The sequence below is a fragment of the Saccoglossus kowalevskii genome, chromosome 14 (assembly GCF_978046115.1).
Source record: "Saccoglossus kowalevskii chromosome 14, keSacKowa6.1, whole genome shotgun sequence".
Classification (NCBI taxonomy): Eukaryota; Metazoa; Hemichordata; class Enteropneusta; family Harrimaniidae; genus Saccoglossus; species Saccoglossus kowalevskii.
In genome coordinates, this window is record NC_140654.1 from 5208268 (window position 1) to 5235406 (window position 27139).

The 27139-nt window shown below is 36.6% G+C and overlaps 2 protein-coding genes across 3 annotated transcripts; both read right to left on the reverse strand.

Moving 5' to 3' along the window:
- Nucleotides 1–2509: 2509 nt before the first annotated feature.
- On the reverse strand, nucleotides 2510–9519 carry LOC146734399 (proprotein convertase subtilisin/kexin type 9-like). Of its 2 annotated transcripts, none has more exons than XM_085507825.1 (11): nucleotides 9464–9519; nucleotides 9186–9312; nucleotides 9026–9061; nucleotides 8831–8866; nucleotides 7899–8009; nucleotides 7517–7630; nucleotides 6333–6539; nucleotides 4435–4578; nucleotides 4078–4191; nucleotides 3755–3946; nucleotides 2510–3405 (listed from the first exon to the last, which is right to left on the reverse strand). In XM_085507825.1, the coding sequence occupies exons 1-11, from the start codon at nucleotides 9491–9493 to the stop codon at nucleotides 3332–3334; spliced, it is 1185 nt and encodes a 394-aa protein (XP_085363951.1). In that variant the 5' UTR covers nucleotides 9494–9519; the 3' UTR covers nucleotides 2510–3331. The 2 variants fall into 2 exon arrangements, with proteins under 2 accessions (XP_085363951.1, XP_085363950.1); XM_085507824.1 differs by having other exon boundaries at nucleotides 4078–4275.
- Nucleotides 9520–22044: 12525 nt separating this feature from the next.
- Nucleotides 22045–25169, reverse strand: LOC146734400 (sialate:O-sulfotransferase 1-like). The gene is made up of 4 exons (XM_085508235.1): nucleotides 24932–25169; nucleotides 24242–24403; nucleotides 23952–24140; nucleotides 22045–22528 (listed from the first exon to the last, which is right to left on the reverse strand). The coding sequence occupies exons 1-4, from the start codon at nucleotides 25167–25169 to the stop codon at nucleotides 22188–22190; spliced, it is 930 nt and encodes a 309-aa protein (XP_085364361.1). The 3' UTR covers nucleotides 22045–22187.
- Between the last annotated feature and the right edge of the window lie 1970 nt (nucleotides 25170–27139).

The window sequence follows — 27139 nt, forward strand, 5'->3', positions numbered from 1 at the left end:
AAGTCTTCATTTTGATCATCGTTTCAACAAGAAAGTGTTACTTTTTATGTCAAGATAAAAACTACACACAATGAATATAATGAGCTGATTTGCAGAAAATGCCTAACAATTGGCATTTTGGAGAACATGATGTGCACGAATATGTATAACGTGAATTATGATACACCTAATTGTGATACCTGTTTAGGAATTTGTTTAGCCGATTTTCAGGAATATTATTATATTGAAAATATACATTGAGTGGCGTAAATGACTAACAAAATAATCTTTAAAGACACTCGGCATAGGAGATACGAGATTTATAAATAAATGACCAAAAAATAATCTTTAACATGCACTACACGGTATTTATCGTACAAAGCAACGCCGCTGAGTTTTCACCATTCATGTGAAGTTTTCGAAACAAGAATGTACACAATAAGTTTTAGAAACACCACCAGCAGGTGTGGCTTTACTGGGAATTAACCAACGGCTGTAAGGAATAAATCGTATTGTTTTCAGTAAAATCCGAAAGGCCGAACAGTTTAACAAAAACAATTCGTTTTAAATGAAAACGTCTGAATATAACTCCCTTTGTACATATGCACAATGGGATAATGGTTGGATAAAAAACGAACTTGTAAATGGAGCGCAATCTTAAAAGTATATTAGGATGTTTTTTTAAAAATAAAATAAAAAGTGTTCATTATGGCTACAAATCAAAAACGACTGTACATCCTAATTGAAGAGAGTTGCCAGACTATTTTATTTATATATTTCAAGAATTGTTTTAAATAAATGAGTACAATGTGCAAACATATTTACTGGAGGATTTAAGACGGACTAGATTTTCCAGAATCCAAAATATTTCATTCAGATATGATTTAAAAATGCCCCCATCAGACCAAAGGAAATGTGTAACAAATGATCTCAATCTATAATAAATGTCAGTTAATTTACACATCTTTTTCCTGACCTTGCTTTGTTGTCAATTATAATCACAATAAAAGTACTGTCAGTTTCAATTAATGTAATACCCTGAGAGTGCCCTCAACTGTAGTATTTTTATTACCCCAATTATTGATAAAAACAATGTCCTGCATCGAGGAGGGCGCCTCAACGTTACAGCAATTCCAGACGATACAAGCTACCAATAATCTTGCCAAAATAATCTTTCTAAAGTGTCTGAGCTTATTTTGCCATAGATGCACGTTAGGAGTCGGCACATGGGTAGAATGCACATGATTTCAAAACTGAGCGAAAAATACTGGATTATTAATGCTAATGCAGCAGCACGAAAGTTGATTAGCAAATGCGTGACATGTAGATGTCAACAGGAAATAGTGGATCACAGATAATTGAAAACCTCTCAGTAGACGGTCACTTCTATTATTATCGCGTGAAGGCATTAAGACTGATCCTGCCTTGACAGAAGCGATTAGGACTTCGCCTGTACCTCGCAGTGCTAAGGAGACTAAATTGTTCTTGGGAGTATGTGGATATTACCGTAGATTTGTGGAAGGCTTTTCTAAAATAGCAAAGCCCCTGAACAACTCGACTATTGGATTATATTCGAAACATCGCACAAAGGGAGGAAAAATCGTACGTGAAAAACCTCTTGATTTCAAAGGGAGTGAAAGGTGCCAGGTGCCATTTGATACCTTAGTTGAACGACTCACGAATCCACCAGTACTCGGGTATCCAGATTATTCACTGCCGTTTGAGCTTCACACGGATACCAATCTGCTGGGACTCGGAGCAGCGTTGTACCAGATACAGGATAAGAATGTGAAGAGTGATAGCTTATGCCAGTCGCTAGCTCTCAAAGAGTGGGAGACTGTATCCTGCACACAAATTGGAGTTCTTAGCCTTGAAGCGGGTGGTGACAAACAAGTTTCCTGATCTGCTGTTAGGTCTCCACTTCCAGATTATTAACTGACGACAACCCGTTGGTGTACGTCGCCACTAGCGCCAAACTGAACGCAACTGGTCATCGGTGGATGGCAAGGTTGGCGGATTATTATTTTCGGATATCATATTGCAGTGGGGCGCTCAATGGAGATGCAGATGCTCTCTCGAGGAGGCCACAAGTGGGATACTCCACAGGTGAGAAAGGACGTTCCCACTGGTTGGATTTGGTTCCCCTAAACCTGAAGAATTGATGGTGATCAGCAGTCAAGCCGTAGTAGCAATCCTTGAAAGCAAACGTACTCTTATGGTACCAGCAGTGGAAATAGTTAGCAACACTCCCAGATATTGTGCGCTGTCTGTAAATGATAATACTCCTAAAGGCTCAGTCAGTCATGCCGAGTGGAAAAACTTACAATTGGCCCATGGCGGATCCTACAATTATTACGGTGTATAGCTATATTTTGAGTGGTACACCACCTGTACGCAGACAACAAACATCAAGTATACACTGCATTGAAGGAGTAGAAAAATACGTGTTGTACAGGCGGAAGACTGACACGAAAAGCAATACGGTGAACCAGTTGTACTTACTGCCTAGTAACAGAGAGACAGCAATGTATGATTGACATAATGAGATGGGTCATCTAGGCCAATTTATAAACAGACAAATTTACGTACACAGTTCAATAAAATGGCAAACCAGCAACGGAAAGTTGTAGGATATCGAGGACTAGAAGGAAGTTACTTCAGACAAATAATGAATTAATTATTTATGTAAGGGATATACTATTTATCAACAACATCATAATAATTATTTCTCAAAATTGTAAACCATACGTTGAAATGAAAAAGGTTTAGTTGGTAAATGTGGCCACACTAAAAACGTCATCTGTAAGTTTTGACTGTAATGCCTGCCAATCATCGCTCGTTTTGCCTATGACAGAGGTTTAAAATATTCCATTAAATGTGAGAAAAATACCCAGTGTCTTTCGTAGTCAACCTAATTTCAGTTCAGTATTCAGTCTCGATTGCAATTTAACAATCTATTTCAAGAGCCTTAATTTCAAAACTATAAGAGGTGCCATATTTTCATAGAATTACTGCAGTGGAATGCTGTTTTTAAAGCACATTTCTTTTTATGAACTAAAATTAACTCGACAGAATTTGGTTATAGGTATTTTTGCGTGAATTTAGATTTTGCTTATCATCATTTTCAAAAATACAATTCCTTTAAATGGTGCGATTACTTTGAAACGTAACTTGTTTAAACCAAACTAACACAATATCTTCATTAGATACTACGCATTTTCTTAAAGATTGGCTGATAAATGGGAGAATCAGTCGACGAGAGCTTATGCCTATCATGCCAGGCAAAGCAATATATGCTGGACAAATATATCTGCATCATTATAAGGTTTGATCGGGCTGGAACTAAATCACTCTAAAGTTGTTTACAACATGTCGCAATTGCCCATTGGTCATTTCCACCACCATTTCTAGCACGGCAAATATCATCTGTTGAATTAAACAGAAATCTTAATGAGATATGTCATGTTCACCAATAATCACATGAGATGATCCTTCCGAGATAGAATCCATGACTAACTATTAAGTTGTTTGCGTTTGTGGGTAGCAGTGCAGTGCAGTAATATTTCAGTGAACGGATGTTAAGAACCAACTGGCCTAATTCATAACCATAATCTCTTGGCACAAATAGCTTACATGTGCACTGCTAATAGATTGTTGGTTTATACGCAGTATACAGTAAAGCCAAACATAAACTAATGTAGTCATGACAATCATATACCACAGTTGTACTATCATCTCGAGAGTAATTTACGGCATACGTCAATTGTCTGTTTACCTTCACTTATATAACTTCCATCATTCTGATTCCAATTATTGATTGCAGAACATCCAGTCATGATCCACCCGTCTTCACACGAAACCTCAGCCATTGAACCTTGAGTACTTCCACTACCTTCACTCCATTTTATCTTACAGTAAAGACCCGGTGCGGCACAACAAGCAGCGTATGGTTGGGCGTAACCAACAGCTACATAAAAGAAATTATCAAATACACCAATTATTTCATTCAAAGATGTGGTATCACATTATACCAGTACAAAGATGGGGATAAATATCTACATGCTAAGACTAATTGATTTAAGATTACGTCATACTTACGAGAACCGTTTTGAGCAACGCATCCTCGTGTTTGAAGTTCTTGGAACACTCCTTCCAGTCTTTGGGATGCAGGGTAACCTCCATCTAAGTCCCAGCGTGAGTATGCCATGCATCCTGGTACAAAGAATGTTGATAAGAGGAGTTGTCGACAAATAGTATTTGTATTGAGTAAGATGTTGTCTTTCACATGGTATATATCTACAAATATATTGAGATTGTGTTCAAAAAATACCAAGTATGGTGGTAATTACATTGATGTAATTCATTAGTCTGATAAGTAGTATTGTTCGACCAAATGTCCGAACAGGCTGAGGTGAACACATTAAATTGTGTATTGTTGGTTTGTGTTATCATTACCAGTTGGAAATGATGGTATTCCGTTGATATATTCACTGCACATAACTGTACTTGTTGCATCATCAGCATGGTTGGTATGCGGCCCAGCTATGTATTCACATTCCATTAAATGCCAGGTAGCGCACCTTGCATATGCCACAGCACCTGCAATATGCAAATACACTAACGAACAATGCAATAACAATGCAATGAATTATGTATGTCGTCACTTATAACCGTGTATATTTTTGGTGCAAACTTTTGTTTTTTATGATCGTTGAAGAAATTTATTTCATATTTCATAATAAAGTAGAGTAGTATTGTGCTATGGCTCCATACCATGTAATGGTATTATTATTTTGATAGGTCAATTTATTAGATTCAACATTTGATATTATGGCTGGCAATTGCAAAATATACCAACACAATAATAATAATCATAATAATAATAACTTCATTGTCATTATGCATTTTGAATAGAACATAGTCAAATGTTATTCTAAGAAACAAAAAAAGAAATGATGAATATAAATATACTGATAACACTGGATTAGAAAATAGCACTTTCGTTAATATAAACTGCCAGTTCTATATGTATGTTGCCCATAATATATATAAACTTTGCTTCATTATCTAACATATTGAAAAAATGATTTGAGGTTTGTGCTGATTTAAATAGCCTCATTCTTGCTTTTTTGTGTTGTGGACAATCAATAAGAAAGTGAAATTCATCCTCAACTTTATTAGTACCACACCTTTCGCACATTCTATCATCCGCTTTTGTTTTGATCATAAATTATGATCACTAATTCTGAGTTTGCATATATATTTTTTGTCAAGTACTGCTCTGTATTAAATTCTTTCTTGAATTAAGTTATAATTATTTCTAATCTGCTCGTATGTTTATTTTTGTATGTATGTGTTTTTTTTTTTATTTATCTTGTCGTTGCTCCTGCCTTATATTCTTATTTTCTATTTTCCGCATTTTGAGAAAAAGGCCATGAAATTCAGTTTTTCATTATTCTGTATGACAGGATATTTTTGCAACACTTGGCGCGCCGTAAATAAACACTATACTTATGATTTAGTAATTTGCCATTTTTATTAAAAATCATAATTTTTGTTTTTGATGTGTTCACTTTTAGGTTCCACATACTGCAGTAGGATGCTAACTTATTTAAACAATATTGTAAACCTTCTTCAGTTTCTGACACAGAGACAAGGTCATCAGCATATAACTAATTGATTTGTTTTCATATTTGTTTATTATATGCGATACAATGTTGGACTTTAGTCATATTTATAGAGCGTAACGTATTTCATCAGTAGACCACGTGTGTGGTAACGTTTCATTTAACCTTGAGACAGCGAAATTTCTATTACAGCATCATAGTAATTGTCATTCGTGATAATATGAGGTTATAACGTGAATACTTCATAGTATCCACGAAGAGAGAACAGCTGGAGTATCGACCGACGCTATACCTTTTCCTTCCAATGATACATCATGGGAATGCCAAAATCCAAAAAGTTTAGAACAGAATCAGCGAACTTCTTTGTGTGGAGTCCGGTCAAACCCTGGTGGCAGCCATGTTTGTTTTTATTATTAGAGGACGCTTATGCGCGTAATCATTCCATATTTGGAATTCGCATTTCCTCATCGATCATATGGTAGGTTTAAAATACCCCGTAAAATACCGCAAAATCACGGTACGCTGTAACTTATGGCGTTACGGTTACAGATGTATAATAATATTAAATATAATTAGTATAATTAGTTTTCTGCTGTATTTGTATTTTTTGGGATAAAATAATCCAAGTGTGAATGAAACGTTTGAATGACATAGCAATCAATTCAGTTGCATATTATAAAATATATTATTTTTTTGAAGCACACTATTCTTATATCAGCCACCCACCATTTGCTATGTAACCATTAGCGGCATAGCAGCGAGGAACATCGTCCTCCACCAAAATATATTCTCCATCAAGTTTACCACCAGTAGTGGGTAAATAGGAGGCACAGTCAAGCATAACCTCTCCATCTGCGCATGTCACATAAGTAGTGTCGTCGTTATTGGTGCCCGATATAGCAGAGACTCGGGTCGTAAGTATAGGTTCGGGACCTGTGAATATATGATGTAATCGAATTAAATTATTGTCATATCGCATTTCTTCTCCTCTAGAGGTGGTTATTCTCATGTATATCATACATCAACGTTGCCGCTAACTATTGTGAAACTATGGAAAACCTATTGAAACTATTGAGATACCTCGCGGCTGGGTTTATTCGTTTAGTTTATGTGTGTTGTGTATCGCTAACAAGAAACTATTTGAATAAACTTAGCTGCATTAATATACAGGTGTGAGTTTGTTCCACCACTTGATTCATCTATACTCGATGTACGCTAGTTCCAGGGCATATTTCATCACGGCTGCTAGTACAACCTTTCGACCGCTGCTTCACATATGTATATTAGATTATTTAAGGTTGTTGCCATGTCTCAGAATTGCATTTAAACTGAAGTTGGTATAATATAATAGCAATAAACCACTGCCGAAGTTATTAGGTATACTACTCAATTTTGCACAACAAACTCGAGGTATACCCGCCTGCATTCGACGGTGGTTTATTGCTTTATTTTAGATCGGCTTGCATGAATTAAAACTTTCAGCTACTCACAATCGTGCATGTACAGGCGTGCCACACTGGTGAGCTATAACATACAGTTACATATTTGTATACTAATATTCAGTGCTGAATATGAATGCATCGCTAGTTATATTATGTGATGCATTGATGATATGAGATGCAATGGTCATGCTGTGTGATGAATTCGTTATATTATATGGTGCATTGAATATATTATATGTTGCAGTTGACGATTAAGGCATTCCATGCAGTTTATGTATGTCAGATGTCAATACCAGTACTTCTACATTGAAAGCATCTATACAACAAATACAAACACAACAAGGGCATTCGCTACATTTGTTTTCATGACGTCAATAAACAGTGAAAACAGATCGCATGCGATGTTTTTTTTCCAAAATATAAGTACAACTCGTAAAATAAGACCAGGCTCCATAAATGAAGACTTACTTGTATCGCAGTGTGTGCCAATAAAACCTCCATTACATGAACAAATGTAGCCGTTTACTCCATCAACACATGTGCCGCCGTTCTGACACGGATTCGAGTCACACTCGTTTACATCTATGTTCAACAGTAACAAAAGTACATGTAAATTAGACAATATACCACGAAAACCTGATTCGAAAATTAGTTCCAATGTCATCACAGAAAATCAGAAACGATGGTCATTATCAATATTGCTTTAATCAAAATTAACAACCCTTCACTCCTTAATCGGTATTATCATGCATGGTTAGATGTATTAGTTTTTATCTACTACAATATTGCATATTCTCTGTTGCCATGCTAATTATAGAGTGAATTGTGTCTCGTACAAATAGCTACTCACTGAAATCGCAGTTTGCTCCAGTAAATCCCAGGTAACAGTTACACGTGTATCCATGAACGAAATCAATACATACACCATTCTCACACGGCTCAACTGAACAGAAGTCACGATCTGAAGTAAAACAAGAGATGGTATTGGTCGACTTACTGCGTAAACTCGTGTTGTGATTACTGAATTTGTCAATTTGCAAATTTAGTGTAACGGAACTCCCTTGCCCTCATGAGTATCCAATCGTTAAAATGGATATTCAATATAATACTTAATCACCTTTTGTTGAACGCAAATCATGAACGAGTTTCAAAGAGCACAGGCGACCTAGCACCAAATATGCATATGTCTCCCCTAATTGTACAACTCGTCGCCAAAAAAGTGATACCTAGATTTGGCGGTTAGTCAGTAGAGGATGCTACTTTAAATTTACTTGGGAATATACCGTTCATATGTGACGTGTTCATTATGCAGGTGATACTTGCCATGATTATATGAAGGCAACCTAGCAATCCTAGAATTTATTTTAGTTATACGTTCATATTAAGTGTGATATTTAATGAATACTGGACATAAACAGGTCGAAATTACTATTATTTTTTTTAAACATTTCTGAAATGCGTCTCGTTGTAAACTAGATGCTATCTGGTAATTTTAATTGTCGCATGGTCCGAGCTAAAATGATCCCTTCATGTTTATTTATTGGAAGCCCACCAAAATTAATAAATCAATTTTGTGTCGCATTAAATCTGTTATCCGTCTAACACGTTGCTGCAAACCATGCAATAGGCCACACACATTTATACCATTGACATTATTTAAATGCAAATTGGGATTCTGAACTCAATTGTTCTAAACCTCAATGTAAAGTTATGTAATACAACCACGTTATAGACAACATAATGAAAATGTTACTACACGACAAATCGGTGACATCGCCCTACCTGTTGTAATTGGAAGTCCAGTGGTGAATAGATCAGCTGTAATGAATATACAAATTAGCCAAAGTCTAGCAAAGGAAACAAAAACTAATACATGTTTAATGGCATTTCACGATATTGAATATTGATATCTCTTTATCGAGTCAACACATCAGTATGCTGCTGTTTCACGTACGTAGCGTAAACAAAATGTTTTACCTGTCGTATTCGCAACATCGGTTTCATTGATATAACCTAAAAACAAACGCAGGTTATATTAGCGACTATTCAGCATGTTATGTTGTCATCCATGCGATTGAAGATATTGCTCGTTTAACAGACAGTTTATCTGAATGCAATTTATAATTTTGATACTCACCCTTAGTTGCACTGTCATCGGGGATAAGAATACTACTTGGTATAGCGACCACTAAAGCAGTTGTTAGTAGCGCCGTGCCTGCACTTACCACCCGTCTCAAGGTAAACATGGAACCACCATCACCTTTCTGTATGATATATGATTCACGTAACAATCAAACCAAATAAACCATTAAATTAAATGTGATGTAAATTCTTTAAATCAAGCAAAAATATGTAACAATGTTGCATAGGATGAATAGCTCTCACCGGTAGAAATAATGCACGAACAAAACTTACCCCTTCAATTGGAGTAATTCTAGTTGCCATGATGTAAAAAGTAACCTAAGTTATCTGTATGCTAGTAGTCGTATGCCTTTTGCAAGTATGTGGATTACAACTTTGTTATATCAATGTTTACGTCTGGCACTACGGTAACATATTGTAACTAGCTATTGAACCATCGATTTATGAATAATTAGTTTAATCCCACTACCATCGGCAGGCATACCATATTATTCCCATGACCTTTGAACAACATTGATTTAAGCTCTGGGTGATTTGACGTGCAGGCATTGGCATACATGCTACGTATATCTTGTATATTTTATATGATTACTGCAACAGGCCCAAGTTTCAACTTATGCTATTTATTCATGAATTGAGTGTACAGTATATCTCAACTGACTGTTGTTACATGTAGCCGTGTGCATGAGTGGTTACGAGACAAATGTTTTGTACTTAGTGTTGTGCTTGCGGGAGAACATTGTCAAACGTCTCGAATCAATACATGCATAGCACATGCCTGTAGTAATGAATTTCTGGTCATTATTATTCAACACAGGCACGCCTTTGTCCTGGTACATTACGTGCACATAAAATCAAACTCGCGAATCTTTCACAAACATGCTTTTTGTGCGTGCAGCTTGGATAGTTCTACAAACTCGTTCTACAGACGTATTCTACAAACTCACAAAAGCCTTCTGTTCCTTTCAATAAGGGATACGATACAACATAATACCTTTCAAACTAATATTAAAACTTCCACGCAATCTCATTTAACCTGTGGGTGGATTTCTTATATGCAACAAAGACAGCGCATTAGCGGATTAGCCAACTTAATAAAACCTGCCGCCAGTATCATCTATAAAGTTAAGTTCAGCTTTAAGTTAGTTTCACTTTGTTATGAACAATAAAAACAAAACGGAATAAAAACAACCACAGCCTAGTTGAATACTGTCTTTTAGCTGTGAAAATGTGGAAATTTTCCAATTAGTTCTGGAAAGCTTATTTCTTTACAATCAGTTGAGGTATAATAGTGTTGAAATGATATATAAACAGGGTGGCAAGGTAGTGTTATAGATGGATTTTCCTAACAAAATATCCCTGATAGTTTTGGAGAAGATCCACAATTGTAATAAGATGAGTTGCTGCGCGTCAGTCGATACTCCCGCTGTCTTCATGCATACTTTGAGGTATCCTCTTAATAACCTTATTGTTATACATCTTTTACTTCCAAGGATGCATCATGGGAATGCCGAAATCAAAAATATTTAGAACAGAATCAGCGAACTTCTTTATGTTTAAGTCGATCAAACTCTGGTGGCTGCGCAGCCACGTTTGTTTTTAGTATTAGAGGACGCTTACGCGCGTAATCATTCCATATTTCCCAATATTGGGACGATGAAAATTCCTCGTAAAATACCGCAAAATTATGACACGCTGTAATTATGGCGTTACGGTGACAGATGTATAATAATATGTGATACTGTCACCATTTGGTATTTATTTTATAGTGGCGGTGGTCGCAAGTGTTAAGCACATAATATCGTGAAACGTGATTAAGCGATAAACATATGGCAGCGTGTTGCTACTAGGGCATCTGGATCTATTGAATTAATTAACATAATTAATCAGTGCACATGTGTAGTCAGTCGCTTTGCCAAAGGTTTTTAGAGAGAGCACAACATTTTATGTTGGTCGCTGTTGTCTGTTTGAGCTTACTGTGTTCATGTTGACTGTGGGTCGAGTCATAATAAAAACTGTGGTTTGAAGTCATTGACAAATAAAGTCTTTGCCTCGTGTCAACGGTCGCCACACGAGCGAGTTGAGAACTTGACAATTGTTAGTTGCGTACATGATATTATACGCCTCGAATGCACCTAATTTCATAGGGTAGTGAATTAATTTGACCATAGACAACCATATTGTGTGGAGCACGTTTTGGAATAGTGGTGTCAACAGTGTCAACAAAGACTACTTGAGTAGCAGGTAGAAGCTGACGTGTACCTTGCGTTACTAGTCTGGTCTGCATTCAAGTGAACTACTGCGTAACTTGCAGTGTAAATGGAGCACACTTGTAATGGAATGGGGATTCTGGGTTCGAGTCCTAGTAATGTTGACGTAAAAGAAGTCTCAAAGGTATACACATGGATAGTTGTGCAGGATAATTATTCGTAATTTTGTAAGTTTATTGGAAGCAGTAATGATAAATTTTTGATATGTCAAGTTCCTCATTAATCTTCGTATATAATTAATTGCATACTAATGTCACAGTGTAAGGCCTGCTAAGGAGAGGGCACCCACTCACAGAACTCACACTGGACGGGGGGGGGTTCTTTCACTGCTAATATGGGGGTAGACAAGACAATAGTACTGGAAATGAAATACACATAAACCAAAATATCAATACCAAGCTCCTGGTTTTAATAACTTCAAAATAGTTACAAGCAACAAAGCTCAGTAAAATACAATGAATAAAGTCACTAAAATAGAGGTTGCTTAGGGAAGTGTGCATTGGTGATAACACACACTTCAAGGATGTAGAAATGGATGACAGCTACTGCAACACAACGAAGAAGAGTATGGAAGGATATTGCTTGCAGAGCAGTTCATACAAATCTCACAGAATGATGGCTGAATCCTGTATCACTTGTCTCACAATATCGCAGTAGCTGTGCCACGCAGGCAACTCAGTAGATAATAAACATCTTTTGTTATTTAAATAACACTTGGTAGATTTCAATTCTCCTTCCAAAGTTGTAAACAAGTATGACCTGTCAATCACCTTTATGACAGTTTTCACACGGCAATGCACATCATTTCTTCCCATAATTCTATGCACACTTCTATTTGCAGGGTTTGCGGTAATTTGACAAAAACAAAATAAAGGATGCTGACAACTAATAACAGCTTACAACTCATAGTTTGTTTGGCAAAATGAATAACGTAGTACACTGATGTTAATTACATGTAGTGAACGAAATAACCCTCAACCACAAATGTAAGAGTGTAATATCAAATACGATGCAATAAACTTGAAACGAAAATTAAATAAAAACAATATCAACCACAAATATAATAAAATGTTACCACAGATGTAATAACTTCAACTATAAATGTAATAACCCTGACATTTGTAACTATAATGAAATATAATTTCAACCACAGATGTTATAACCCTCTAGTACAAGTTCAACACAACTGTCGTTCAAGACAAGACAATAACAATAAGAGTCTTGTGCTTGGACCAATAAAACTGCTTTGTCATAAAAGTAATTTACTTCACAAAAGTTATTATCGTACAATTATAGTATTTGTGGTGATTACAATTGTGGCGTGTATTAAATTTCATTACATTTATGGTTTTTATTTGTGGGTGATATAAAGTTACGAAAATGTAGTATACAAATGACAATGAATCCTTAAGGTAGCATACTTGTTTTCATCTTCTAATTGTGACCAAATGACTACAAATAGACCCAGGAAAGTATATATTTTTAGAATCGCCAGACTTCAAGCTTTACAAAGGTGTGTTTGCCATGCCCGTATCTGCATTCCATGACCCGTTACTTAATCAAAGGTGTAAAAAAATAATTACGCATTTATGCTGGCGATAAGAAGTATTTTTTTCACTTTTTCTAGTTGTTCAACAGTCTGGTAAATTGAATGTGTCTGGTCAGTTTTATGCAAGCAACGCGTTTTAAAAAACAGTGTGCTGAATTTCAATTACTGTTTTAGTCGCATTGCCCCCAACTCAAACCACAACTCGTTGGTAAATAATCGATGAAATAGTTTGTCTGGACACATTCAAGTTCCTCTCACTGTAACCTCAAAGCCGTGAAAATTTGGTGTTAATCCGACGACAATAAGTATACGTTATTTTTTGTTAAAACCTTGTATTTTGAAAAACATAAACTCCTAGAAAACGTCCATGAAGTAACAGCAAAGATTTTCAAGCTTGTTTATCGGCACAATCAATTTGTTTTCCCATCAAGGTCTGCTTTAACATGTGTATGGACATCCAAATGTGTAAGGCTATTGGAAACCAAAAAAATATAGGAATGGGATAGCTATAATTGGATAAATTCGGCATATGAAAACACCAAAATCAATGATTTTTTTTTCAGTGGCTGTGTGACCTTGTGTCTGAAACATTCATATGCAAATGACTAATCTGTGAAACAAACAGGGGCGGAGACAAACCACTCAAATGTTTGGAAACACTCATTGTGTGTCAGATAGCTACTGATAACACATCCTAACATTGCTTTGTCTTGAGTTTATCTTTGAAACTTAAAGGCACACAGATTAAACCTGTGTTCTTGATTTTGGAAACACTACTGAGGCTGCCTTGCTTCCCTTCAGAAAATCTACATTTTAACCAACTTACATGACATTCTATGTTATGTTGACTTTATCACATGAACGTTTATAGTGCATTTCATCAATTAATAAATAAATGTGAAAATCGTAATTTTCAACACAAATAATAGTCTCGCTACCTTAAACTGAAGGAATTTTGGATTTGTTCAGTTCACATCAGGGAAATATTGCACATATTCGTTTTATTGTGATTCGATCTTTCCAATCACTGTCTTTAACGTATGACCATCGTGTACATGGTATTGAGCAACCAATGAAAATGCGCATTTTCAATATATGTAAGCGCATGGCATTATATGCAATAAGGTTACGCATTATGTTAAATAATGTACCACAATGGTTTAACAATAACTTTCCAATAAATTAGTGCATAAAGTGGGGGAGTCGTCACCTACGCATGCGTCAGTTGGTCATAGCGTGTCATTGTTGTAATGTTTACAAACAATAGTCTATCCATGAGCCTTTGTGTGTTTTAGCGTGTGTTGTTATCGTCGCTTGGGAGTCAATTCCCGCGCGTGCGCAGGTGACGACCCTCCCGCTATAACTACTTTCATTGTTTGAAAATATGCTATGTTGTAGCTATACTCAAAACCCTGACGTTGTATGTATACATATACATGTCTGGCGGTAGTTACGTCACTGTTTTATCACGTGCTGTACGAGCGTATCGGCAATGTAAGATGATACATCACCAAAACATCAATAAACCTAAATATTTCTTTACGCGCTATCAGAAATTCCTTTGTCTTTCCAAGTCTTCATTTTGATCATCGTTTCAACAAGGAAGTTGAATATAATGAGCTGATTTGCAGAAAATGCCTAACAATTGGCATTTTGGAGAACATGATGTGCACGAATATGTATAACGTGAATTATGATACACCTAATTGTGATACCTGTTTAGGAATTTGTTTAGCCGATTTTCAGGAATATTATTATATTGAAAATATACATAGAGTGGCGTAAATGACTAACAAAATAATCTATAAAGACACTCGGCATAGGAGATACGAGATTTATAAATAAATGACCAACAAATAATCTTTAACATGCACTACACGGTATTTATCGTACAAAGCAACGCCGCTGAGTTTTCACCATTCATGTGAAGTTTTCGAAACAAGAATGTACACAATAAGTTTTAGAAACACCACCAGCAGGTGTGGCTTTACTGGGAATTAACCAACGGCTGTAAGGAATAAATCGTATTGTTTTCAGTAAAATCCGAAAGGCCGAACAGTTTAACAAAAACAATTCGTTTTAAATGAAAACGTCTGAATATAACTCCCTTTGTACATATGCACAATGGGATAATGGTTGGATAAAAAACGAACTTGTAAATGGAGCGCAATCTTAAAAGTAAATTAGGATGTTTTTTTAAAAATAAAATAAAAAGTGTTCATTATGGCTACAAATCAAAAACGACTGTACATCCTAATTGAAGAGAGTTGCCAGACTATTTTATTTATATATTTCAAGAATTGTTTTAAATAAATGAGTACAATGTGCAAACATATTTACTGGAGGATTTAAGACGGACTAGATTTTTCAGAATCCAAAATATTTCATTCAGATATGATTTAAAAATGCCCCCATCAGACCAAAGGAAATGTGTAACAAATGATCTCAATCTATAATAAATGTCAGTTAATTTACACATCTTTTTCCTGACCTTGCTTTGTTGTCAATTATAATCACAATAAAAGTACTGTCAGTTTCAATTAATGTAATACCCTGAGAGTGCCCTCAACTGTAGTATTTTTATTACCCCAATTATTGATAAAAACAATGTCCTGCATCGAGGAGGGCGCCTCAACGTTACAGCAATTCCAGACGATACAAGCTACCAATAATCTTGCCAAAATAATCTTTCTAAAGTGTCTGAGCTTATTTTGCCATAGATGCACGTTAGGAGTCGGCACATGGGTATTAATGCTAATGCAGCAGCACGAAAGTTGATCAGCAAATGCGTGACATGTAGATGTCAAAAGGAAATAGTGGGATCACAGATAATTGAAAGCCTCTCAGTATACGGTCACTTCTATTATTATCGCGTGAAGGCATTAAGACTGATCCTGCCTTGACAGAAGTGATTAGGACTTCGCCTGTACCTTGCAGTGCTAAGGAGACTAAATTGTTCTTGGGAGTATGTGAATATTACCGTAGATTTGTGGAAGGCTTTTCTAAAATAGCAAAGCCCCCGAACAACTCGACTATTGGATTATATTCGAAACATCGCACAAAGGGAGGAAAATCGTACGTGAAAAACCTCTTAATATCAAGGGGAGTGAAAGGTGCCAGGTGCCATTTGGATATTACCGTAGATTTGTGGAAGGCTTTTCTAAAATAGAAAAGCCCCTGAACAACTCGACTATTGGATTATATTCGAAACATCGTACAAAGGGAGGAAAAATCGTACGTGAAAAACCTCTTGATTTCAAAGGGAGTGAAAGGTGCCAGGTGCCATTTGATACATTAGTTGAACGACTCACGAATCCACCAATACTCGGGTATCCAGATTATTCACTGCCGTTTGAGCTTCACACGGATACCAATCTGCTGGGACTCGGAGCAGCGTTGTACCAGATACAGGATAAGAATGTGAAGAGTGATAGCTTATGCCAGTCGCTAGCTCTCAAAGAGTAGGAGACTGTATCCTGCACACAAATTGGAATTCTTAGCCTTGAAGCGGGTGGTGACAAACAAGTTTCCTGATCTGCTGTTAGGTCTCCACTTCCAGGTTATTAACTGACAACAACCCGTTGGTGTACGTCGCCACTAGCGCCAAACTGAACGCAACTTGTCATCTGTGGATGGCAAGGTTGGCGGATTATTATTTTCGGATATCATATTGCAGTGGGGCGCTCAATGGAGATGCAGATGCTCTCTCGAGGAGGCCACAAGTGGGATACTCCACAGGTGAGAAAGGACGTTCCCACTGGTTCGGGATTTGGTTCCCCTAAACCTGAAGAATTGATGGTGATCAGCAGTCAAGCCGTAGTAGCAATCCTTGAAAGCAAACTTACTCTTATGGTACCAGCAGTGGAAATAGTTAGCAACATTCCAAGATATTGTATGCTGTCTGTAAATGATAATACTCCTAAAGGCTCAGTCAGTCATGCCGAGTGGAAAAACTTACAATTGGCCCATGGCGGATCCTAGAATTATTACGGTGTATAGCTATATTTTGAGTGGTACACCACCTGTACGCAGACAACAAACAAGTATCCACTGCATTGAAGGAGTAGAAAAATACGTGTTGTACAGGCGGAAGACTGACACGAAAAGCAATACGGTGAACCAGTTGTACTTACTGCCTAGTAACAGAGAGACAGCAATGTATGATTGGCATAATGAGATGGGTCATCTAAGCCAGGAACGCAGTGTGGAACTGGTGCGTGCATGCTTCCATTGGCCAGGTATGACAGATGACGTCATGAACATAATTCGTTGATGTTAGAGGTGTACTCGACAGTTTCATGCAATAGGTTGAGCAGTTTCTCCACTGGTGCCCATATTGGCAACCATGCCATTAGAGTAATTGTGTATAGACTTATTATCCCTTGAACCTTCAAATGGTGGATACCAAGATATTCTGGTCATTACAGACCATTTCATCAAGAACGCCAAAGCAGTGCCAACCAAAAACCAGACAGCAAGGGTGACAGCAAATGTATTGGTGGATAATTTCTTGCAGAAAATAGGCATTCCAACTAGGATCCATTCGGATCAAGGAAAACATTTTGAGAGTCGCTTGATTGCTCACTTTTGTACACTGAGTAAAGAAGTCACATTCATGATGCAGGGATCGTGGAACATTACATAAAACCTTTTGGGTATGCTGGGTATGTTACAACCTCAACAGAAACAGAACTGGGCTCAACAAGTCAATGCATTAACACATCCATACAACTGCACGGCTCATGAAGTTAACGGCTACTCACCATGGTATTTGATGCATGAACAGCATCCTAAATTTCCAATTGATATCTATCTAGGTTTGAAACCTAGTGACAAAGACAAAGAGACCTATTACAGTGAGTACATAGGGACCTGCAGGCAGCGTATAAGATAGCTGGGAGCAAGATGACTAACAGAGCGAGGAGGAACAAATATCTTTATGATAAAAAGGCGAAAGAAGCCGACTTGGAACCTGACGACCGTGTTTTGATATGCATTGTAGAGAGTGAATCCTGACATTCCTGTTCATGTACTGAAGCCAGAGCCAGAGAGTTCATCTGATGACCAGATATTAATAGTGAAAACACGAGCAAGAGATATAGTGAAGGTGGTTTGCCTGCGCCAGAGTCAATGTCTAATAGTAGCAGTAAAGAGACTGTTCGACCACAGGACGAGACAATTATGCCACCTGTTGATAGTTGATAGAGGGCTTTTACTGTTGGTACATTCATGGCATGTATAGTTTTCACTTTAAGGCTTTACATTGTACTATAGTTCATGTAGAATTTTATTGAGTTGCTGTACCTGTTAACATGTTGGTGTTGGTGTATCAAACAAGACTTTTCATACCCTTATAATTATTGATGTTTCCGCTACACATATACATTGTGTATTTCACTATTGAATCCTACAACTTTAGTAATTATTGTGGTGAACATTATTGCCAATTCCTGTAATTGTAGTGCTTATTGTCATACTATTGTTAGTTTATACCCCATCGAGTGATGTGACAATTATTTTGCTGTGTACGAACAATTGTATGTGCCCACTGTTGACCTGGATTCACCCTTGTTGTTTATTTGACCTGTCCGAGTCATTAATTAATGATGTGAATGTCTCTCCTTGATTATAGTAGGTTGATGTACGTCATTACGAACTATCGCATTATCTCGACCGTATTAAGAGATCCCTGTTTGTCATCGCAGAGATATTAGTTGATATTAGCCCTTCATACAAATTTTCCCTATCTGTCGACCTGTAATTTGAGCTTATCTTGTTTTAGGCAACTTATGGGCGTGACAGTATGATTACACCTTGGAATGAGTAAATGTGCTTTTGGCAGTAATGACCACACTCTCCGAAAAATATACAAATTAGATCAATGCAAGTTATTTGCTCTTATCCGAGCAATCATTGGGACAATTCAGTTCATATGTAGTAGGATCACACTTTGAAACAAGTAGATGTGCCTTTGGAAGTAATGACCACGCCCTCCCAAAAATATGCAAATTAGATCAATGTAGTTATTTGCTGTTATTTCTACCACTACTGGGTTCTATTTTATTCATATTTAGTAAACAGTTTTCTGTGATAAATTATATCGAGTAGTTATTTGTTAACAATTCCAGTGTATGTTGTATGCTACATGTCAGTGAACCCTTTTTTACGTTTATAATAGTTACTCTATTTCAGTTATGTGATAGTGTTTCCTGACTTTTTCTGACGGTGATGTATAAGTACTTGCCCCTAGTAGGCTAATTACTATGAAAGCTACATCTCTACCACCTTTTTTATGACTATGAGTCATTCTTGTGCTGTAATATAAATACAGATGCGAATATTTGTAAAACCGATCCAGCGTTTTATCAAAGTTGCGTAGTCACGCTGTTGATATGTCAGCAGCAGAAACCTTGCTACAATATCCTAAAAATGTACAAATGTACAAGCATTAATATAGCCATAATTTCAGCCATCTGTCACTGACTAGAGATGAAATGCATCAAATAATCTGATCAATACTGAGTGTAAAATCATTTAATTTGATTAAACATTCATAATCTGTGGCACTTAAACACATTTAAACAAGGGGTTTCAAATATTCATATTTCCAATTATGAGCCAAGTCTTTACCTGATAATGCAACTTACTCCTTACGTTTTAAGTATTTTTTTCTAGTGGCAAGATATGAGGCACGAATAAAGTTTCTTCTTTAGCCAAGCATTGACGTTCAGCAGGTGATAGACTAGGAAATGCAATGGGCGGCTCGTGTATATATGGCGTTTTCTACTCCATTGTTCAATTGTTTATGACAGCTGGTAATGACACTAATGGTGTTGAAAAGTATTTGCGGATTTCAATTATAATCGTGCAGTGTCAGACCATACTCATCCCATGTTATTGTTTGCTGTAAAAGAAAGTCTTCTGACTCCGTCACAATTTAAACCACTCTTTGCCTTTTGTGTTTATTATGTATGTAGTTTTCACCCAGCACCATTCGACATCATTTATTGGGAAAGTACCCTTTCTGTGTTATGATGAATCTGCATTCACTGGATTTTGTTTGCCTGCTTACTAAGAAAGGATTAGTTTTTGTTTGTATTTACTAGTAAGCAGGTTGTGTTCCGGGGCTAGTATATTATCATATGATACAAGTGGAACATACACCCTTCCCCGCAATATTCTTGCATGCATACTCGCTCCTCTGAATGAGGTTAGCAGGTAATACGTATATACATCAGGTGTGATTTCTACAATACATTTGAAGATTGTCGTTCTATACAAAAGCAGTTGCAGTATAAGTTCGATGAATACACTTGTTCAAGCACTTCACACTTTGGACTCTTATCTCGACCCGAAATTAGTATGTTCATTAATGATAGGAGCCTGTTAGTAAGTAGCCTATCAGTTATTGACAACTGTTTGAGTGTACATGTATTCCCGGGAATGTTTTATGGCATGCTCAAAGTTGGTCATTCACGGATAGCATATTGCAGTGATGGCATGATAGGTCGACGATTGGCTGGCTTTAGTTGAAACCTTTTTAAATCATTGTATTATTAAAGCCTGTCACGATTCTATTTTATCAGTCTTCTCATTCTGTCCAAATTGAAATTTGATTTTATGCTAATCAGGACGGACGAGACATTCGAGAGTAATAGTACCTATGTAAATGTTTCAACGAATTATAGGTTGCCACTGGTTATTGATCCAATTGAGCCCAAAGTGAATTGCATTCCAGCTTCAGCATCGGGACTCAGGAACACCATTTCAGCCTTTCCCTTCGTTTAGCACATATGCTTGCTGGCCACTGTCTACAATGTTGTACTATGAGGGCCCCCAACATTGGTCATTCCCGTTTCTGTATACCCTGAGTAGCAATAATATTTTGCCAAAAACTGTTTTATACAAAGATTCTCTAGGTTTTCATTACAAAGGTCAATGAATTCATACACAAGTATTCAATTTGTTCATTGTAGAACTCGTGCTACAATGTTACCAAAGCAAAAAATGCGCTCGGCTATTATAATAGAATTGGTGGCCGACGTTCATTAACTATTGACACTGTATTGCATCTGTGAGCAGTCACCTTTTGTAAAGTCCGACCAGCTGTTATGCCTCGCTCCCGGGAGAGTGTGCAGATGCACAGCTTAGTGTCCTCGTCATTTTACAACCTGTGATCTTTTATATTTGTCTTGGTCCAGGCAAGCAGATCGCCAACCTTTAAGGTCTCTGAATCCTTTTTAATTTCGCCCCTGTAATCTTCAGTGTTTGAGTTTATTCTGCTATGTGGCAATAACAACATCCAATTTGCTCAGTTTTGTTAGATCATTGGTAAGTTCCCTGTGGTCTCATGGTTTAGTCCAATCCCAAGAGCTCACAAAGATTTAGTAAAGTCTGAAAGCTCATCATGTGTGTGACGTTTATAAGGGTTTCATCTACCTGCATAACACATCTGAGGCACTCTGCTGACAGTCCGCTGAAATTTTCCATGTACACAACTAAAAATTATCTTAATTGAGTCTATTCTACAAGGCCTTGTTAGAATTAGTTAGCCAATTCTAAATATATTCAGGCCAGCAGCTACGCACACAGTAGCAACGGTGCATCATAAAGATTGATTGCATAGCAGCAATCATTTCCTGGATTGAGTGTTATGTACATATATTGAATATATGTTCAAATTGGAGTATTGAGCTTCTTCTACAATAAAAGTCACTCGGGAACGAAATGCATCTATTGAAAGCATCTAGATGAACAGGAGATTAATCACAAAATATATACAACTCTTAAATATGACGGATTTTAAGTGCTACCTGCCTCGACATTTTGGACGGAACATCTACACATTTGTTTAATTTTGTACTGTTACTTGTATGAATTCTTGAATACTGTTTTTGTACACTGGATACGAGATTGTTAATCACACATACGATGTACTCGACACTACAGGCACATAAAACATGTGATTCGAACATACAGATCGGCAAATGTACTTCCCACTACGTCGCAAAGCAAAAAAAAAGGACACCTTAAAATGACATTTGGTGAATGCGTAATTCGAATCTGTGACGTCATAAACAAGATATACAGTATATAATTCTGCACATAAATAAACATTACTTTTCCCGTGAATAAATGTATGTACTTCAACTCTTACTGGTCTTGCTGTTTGTGTCCCTTAAAATGCGTCATAAAGTTTTCGTTTTGATATTAGATCGGCTATATAATTAGATTCTTTGTTAATCACTTCAATCGTGTTATTGTCCAGGCTATCCAATGTAATTGTTTCATGTGTTGGCCGCTGAAATGGTCCAACGGGGTCTTTCTTTAAGCAATGCAATCTCCGATCTTTCTTGCTGATATTGAGAAAATCCAGCATGCGGGTAACTTCACCTATTGTATCTTTCATGACATCCTCATAGTGTACTATTAACAATGATCCATTGTATCGTGTTAACCAGAATGTAACAACGTCATGTAGCCTATGAACTCCTTTCAGTATGGTTCGAGGTTTAAAAACTGTAGAAAAAGTAATAATTATATCAGAGCCATGAATACATCGTGATTTAAAGAGACAATTTATTAAGCCCTAGATACTTATTTATGTTCAATATTTGTTACCTTGACATTAAATCAGATTATGTTAAATATATTAATTGCCCGCGCAATGTAGTAAGGCAACCGATGAATAATACATAATAAATAAATAAATGTTCATTATGTTTATGATTGATATTAACTTTGTGGTTGTTTTGTAAATTTTTTGGTGATGCAGCTACAAGTTAGTTGAATGTATATTATCTGTACATCATAAATGCTGGGGCCGTAGAATTGTACTCTAAACACCTCATTGTTTTTGTCGCTCGACCAGGGTGAGCACTGTAACAACCACATTCAAAAACACAATTATATAAGAACAATTTCTATATAAAAGTTTCCTAATAAATATCATTTAAATTTTGCAACAATTAAGAAGAACACTCGTACCATACAATTAAAGAATGTTGAATGTTCTAGTTGAAGTAGGTAGTTGTTCTGCATCCCACAGTGTACGTGTGTTACGTAACTCCTTTTGTATAAAACGATAATGGGTCAATAACCCGTAGAAATAACATAATAAGTCATGTAAATTATCACGCGGTGTTACCGAAATTTAAAAATGGTTCATTTTTTAAAAACAGTATGTGAGATCAAGCTCGTTATGAAAAACTGTTCTCTTGTAGTGAACGGGTATTTTTGCGAACAAGGAAACTAGTACATGGGGACTGCATGAAACACAAGGAAGTACTTTTCCAGTAAACGGTCATAGAAAAAGTAGTAAACGAGTACTGTTTGGAACTAAGGAAAGTACACTCCTAGTAAATGCAGAACGAAGGATAGGCTATCAGGCTAGCGGACTGTGTATTACTATGTTGATTTCAACAATAACATTTACTGGTAGCGTTCGGTCTTAATATGACTATAGTGTTGGTCGGTTTTCAACAGTGGTGTTCTGTGTAGCGTGCAACCAGTTTTGCTAAATACTATCCCTCGTAGACCAATGCTTGACTCATCGGTGTCTAACACAGGTGTACAAGATGTGTATTTAGACAAAAATCAATTGTCAGGTCATCTGCTGTCGGGTCATGTTAGGTCGGAACTAGTGCGACCAATTGTAACCTCAATTGTTTGCTCGTAATTGTTTAACACCTATATTTTCTTAAACAATTGTAAGTATCAACAATTAGATTTCGGCATTGACATGATGTATAATAATAAGGTTATTACGAAGATATAGAACAGTGGTGTGTTAGTAGACACATTTGTTAAATACAATACAACGTCGGTCGATACTGCCGCTGTGCTGTCTTCGTGCATACTTTGAGGTATCTTCGTAATAACCTTACATTAATCCCAGATTCACAGTCATATATATATAGTTTAGATTTATTTAATTTTCTACCTTTAGTTTGTACAATTCCTGTGTGAGTCCCACTTCCGCGTCTATGATATTCCGAGTTGCAGCAAGCAAGTATATTTCTAAGTAACAAGATGGCAGCAGTAAAAATGTTGTTTACTTCAGAATTCCCTCTGTGAATTTTCACCACGAGAGTTCTTCCCGAGTTCGGATTTTCGCGTTCACCCAGGAATCCTTTGTGAAAATGCGAATTACAATTAAAAGCAAGAAAAGAAATTAATGTGTACTTTGAACCAAATATCAATTTGAACAGAAACATATTATTCAATGTTTACCTTTATTGATTATCTGCCCATCATGGTATATTGATCCTGTATATATACCAGTAATTTGTTGTAATAAATGACGAATCCACGAATTCCCTGCACCAGGTGGACTTGCTAGTGCGACAATAGGAAGCCTCTTCTCCGAAAAGCGAAGGCTGCAGTTTGTGTTTTCTGGGAGATAAAGAAAATGACTATTGCCTTCCAACATGCAATCGCCACATATATACATACACAATAAATGGGTACCGAGGTAGTCTGCCTCGTCCAATAAAAGCGGATTATGTTCACAGCTGTTTTTGTATTGTGTGATGATTGTCTGAATTCATTATAACTTTACGTCATCTCATTTGAATACTGCAGTATGTGTGTTCATTAATTAGAGCGATTTTGTATGTGAGTGTAGTTACAAGTAACTGTTTATCCACAGTTAAAACTGCATTACTGTGGTGTACACCACACTGAAAAGATAATTAATTCTTAGACTGGTCGTGAGGTAGTGAGGCAGATTTATGACAACCACAATATATAATTATATAGTTCTTCAATTAGCCAAGGTTATAAAAAATGCATACACGCCTGCACAAATTAACAGACATTAATGCTAAGTTGACGCTGATGTTGTCTCGTTATAATTAATTTACTTAGAAGTTTTTTGGTATGAAAATATCTGATATTAACAATATGACTGAGAAAATCTACCTGGTGTGTTCATTGTATGTGTAAATGTTCCACTGTGTTCTTTCATGGTATTCATATCCGGTTTTTCCAACATAGCGTCTTCTGGTCCTCGTGTTTGTTTCTGGTAGATTATCAAGGGACTGGGTGAAACGACTCTTGTACCTGGTTGCAAGGCACGTAATGGAAATAATAAAATTCCGCATGCGACCATCAGACAAACAACTGGAAGAAGTATTTTTGGTTTGGCATATGTACACATGATTAAATATAGTCGATATAACATTCAATGTGGCAATTGATGCTTTTAATATTAACAGCTGTTCCCAGTTAGGATTTGACTCGTCCTGCTGTACATAACCACAGTATAATAACGAATATTGTCACAAGCCACAACCCCTTTGCGACACAGGTAAACCATGGTAATAATTAACTTCCGTCGTTACACGTGGTGTGGTGACATATCGTAAATCATGTCGAATTTGGTTTAACAAAAGTCGTACGAACGTATTTAATATCGACAACGTTATCTTAAAAGTCTTCAATATTAAATAGACTCGCCGTTATGAGTTTCAGTAAATTGGTTACAATTGGGAAAATATACACAAATATAGTCGACTACAAATGAAAGGCGATCACGATTTGCTCACTGAATGAAAACAATTCAGTAAAAGCTGATGTAATGACACATTTTTTCATCAACGTCTTTGGTATTCGTATTATATTGTGGTCATTTACCATTCAGGTACTTACTCCATAACACGACATGACTGCCTTCACGACGATATAGCAGTATTTTGCCTAGCATTTGATGTAGTGTGACCCAATTCCGTAGGATTCCACTCATTTGATGTACGTTTTTGATGTGTCAGAACTATTCCATAATATAAATGAAATGCAATTTATGTATTGTGGCTGCATGTAAGAAAGCTGATATATTTACTTTGGCACGTGAGTAATTGGACTGTTGGATGGATAGATGAATGACTTGACGTACGTGTGTGTGCGTGTGTGTGTGTGTGTGTGTGTGCGTGTAATTATACCATTTCTCATTATTTAAGAACCAATTTTATTGTGGTACATTGCTTTATTTCGCGATTAGATTAAAAATGTTATATAACATTTTCTATCAGCTTTACTCAGTATACCATGTTAAATCAAACGGAGCCCAGGAATTATGATTAACCATACGCACTCCCTGTGAGCGAGAGGTGAGGTATCGGCTGGTATATTGTGTAAGAAATAAACAGGGGATGAAGGCTCCAGCAAGCTCATATTTTTTTAACTGGAAAAAACAGACGAACATAATGAAAAATAAAATCTATAAAAAATACCAGGTTGAAGAATATTAGTTGCTTTTTCAAATTTCGCCAAAGCCTTACCCATATGTTACCTATATCTGCAGTATAAATCAAGAAAACTACATGAAATTTATGAATAATTAACGGTTGGCCCGAACGCACGGCACAGTGGCCAATTCAGAATTTGTCAAGAACCAATCACAAGACTGGTTACGAAACAGTTGAGCGAGGCTAACAGAGTCGTAACCTCGGCGTGGTTCGTAACCAGTCTTATGATAGGTTGTTTACATGCCACGCCTCCAACTATTCACAAATTCGCAAAGTACACTTCACTACATACTACTATAAGTATATCCGCGGTCCAAATTATTAGTCATGGTACAATTACTTTTCAACTCCAACTGTATACAATTTAGCCCAATTGACCGTCTTTCATGTTCCATACTCTTTAACAGTACATTCATGTTTTTGTTTGCGCCTGGGCACTGAATGAATGACAATAAAACAGTCATTGTAGCTGTTATATTTAATTGAATAATACAGCTTATTGACAACGTTTGCGAGGTAGTTATCAGTGCGAGACTGTATGACATGTGCATGCTGACCGTCAAAAATCTAATCAAATGACGTCATTTTGCGCCATCATCGTCTCATCTTGCCTCGCTATTTAATGACACAACAGCGGTTCCAATAGATTTCACTTCGCGGAAAATTGGGATTGTAGGATTATTTTAATTGTAATAGAATCGAAGCTGTGTGGATTTTTCATTTGACAGCTACTACAGGATACGGTTACACCAACCAATATAGCACTGTTTTTTTAAAAGACTTTGTGCAATGTATATGAAATGTTGTATAATAGTGAGACATCCATTTCCAGGTCATCTGTAAAAAAAACAGTTAAAATATTCCACCGTAATGCAACCAATAT

Excerpts from the sequence above, each read along its gene's own strand:
- LOC146734400 (XM_085508235.1), bottom strand. The coding sequence starts at position 25,169 with ATGTGTACATATGCCAAACCAAAAATACTTCTTCCAGTTGTTTGTCTG. Across the intron at positions 24,404-24,931 it reads ACATACAATGAACACACCAG|AAAACACAAACTGCAGCCTT; the intron begins GTAGATTTTCTC and ends TTTATCTCCCAG. Across the intron at positions 24,141-24,241 it reads TGGGCAGATAATCAATAAAG|GATTCCTGGGTGAACGCGAA; the intron begins GTAAACATTGAA and ends ATTTTCACAAAG.
- LOC146734399 (XM_085507824.1), bottom strand. The coding sequence starts at position 9,493 with ATGGCAACTAGAATTACTCCAATTGAAGGG. Across the intron at positions 9,313-9,463 it reads GAATTACTCCAATTGAAGGG|AAAGGTGATGGTGGTTCCAT; the intron begins GTAAGTTTTGTT and ends TATATCATACAG. Across the intron at positions 3,947-4,077 it reads CGTTGCTCAAAACGGTTCTC|CTGTTGGTTACGCCCAACCA; the intron begins GTAAGTATGACG and ends TCTTTTATGTAG.